Source organism: Alligator sinensis, unplaced genomic scaffold (assembly GCF_000455745.1).
Source record: "Alligator sinensis unplaced genomic scaffold, ASM45574v1 scaffold673_1, whole genome shotgun sequence".
Classification (NCBI taxonomy): Eukaryota; Metazoa; Chordata; order Crocodylia; family Alligatoridae; genus Alligator; species Alligator sinensis.
This window is the reverse complement of record NW_005842829.1, coordinates 60502-61075: the sequence shown is the minus strand read 5'-3', so window position 1 is coordinate 61075 and position 574 is coordinate 60502. Positions and strand designations below refer to the sequence as shown.

The following is a 574-nucleotide window of genomic DNA, read 5'->3' as shown; positions in this document are numbered from 1 at the left end:
CCACGCGGCGCCAGGGATCCGCCCCCACCACAGCCCCCACTGCTGGGGGCGGATCCTGTGTCCTGATTGGTCAGGGGGACCTGGGGGATCCTGCGCATAGCAGAGCAGCAACCCCGGAGAGCCCGCTCCTCCCAGGGCAGGGGTGGATCCCGCACCCTATTGGTCAGCGCTGCACGACTCAGGGAAATGAGTGGCTCCCAGGCCCACACCGGCCAGCAGACAGAGAGATCCTACACCCCATTGGTTAGGGCTGGCAAAGGATCCCATGTTCCCCGTGGTCAGTGCCGGAGGAGGAGGATCCCACACCCCATTGGCCAGGGCGGTGAGGGGATCCAGCACTCTATTGGCCAGGGCTGCAGGGGACTCACAGGTTCCCATTGGCTAGAGATGTAGGAGGGTCCCACACCACAGTGGTCGGCCCTGGGGGGATCCCACACCCCATTGGTCAGTGCTAGAAGGGGGGATCCCACACCCCAATAGTCAGGGCGGCAGGGCGCTCGCACATTCCAATTGGTCAGTGACAACGGAGGATCCCACACCCCATTGGTCAGTGCTGGGAGGCGACCCCCACCCC

At 65.0% G+C, this 574-nt stretch overlaps 2 protein-coding genes across 2 annotated transcripts in view; one reads left to right on the top strand and one right to left on the bottom strand.

The window, feature by feature from the left end:
- Positions 1 to 98, bottom strand: part of ANKZF1 (ankyrin repeat and zinc finger domain containing 1) — a 7001-nt gene extending 6903 nt beyond the window's left edge. Inside the window, exon 1 of the mRNA XM_006035379.3 lies at positions 29 to 98. Coding sequence (XP_006035441.2) covers positions 29 to 98 — 70 coding nt within the window. The remainder of the gene's footprint in view (positions 1 to 28) is intronic.
- An 88-nt stretch (positions 99 to 186) lies between these two features.
- The window catches only part of ATG9A (autophagy related 9A), a 7972-nt gene continuing 7584 nt past the window's right edge, over positions 187 to 574 (top strand). Inside the window, exon 1 of the mRNA XM_025191519.1 lies at positions 187 to 243. Within this exon, the coding sequence (XP_025047304.1) occupies positions 187 to 243 (57 nt within the window). The remainder of the gene's footprint in view (positions 244 to 574) is intronic.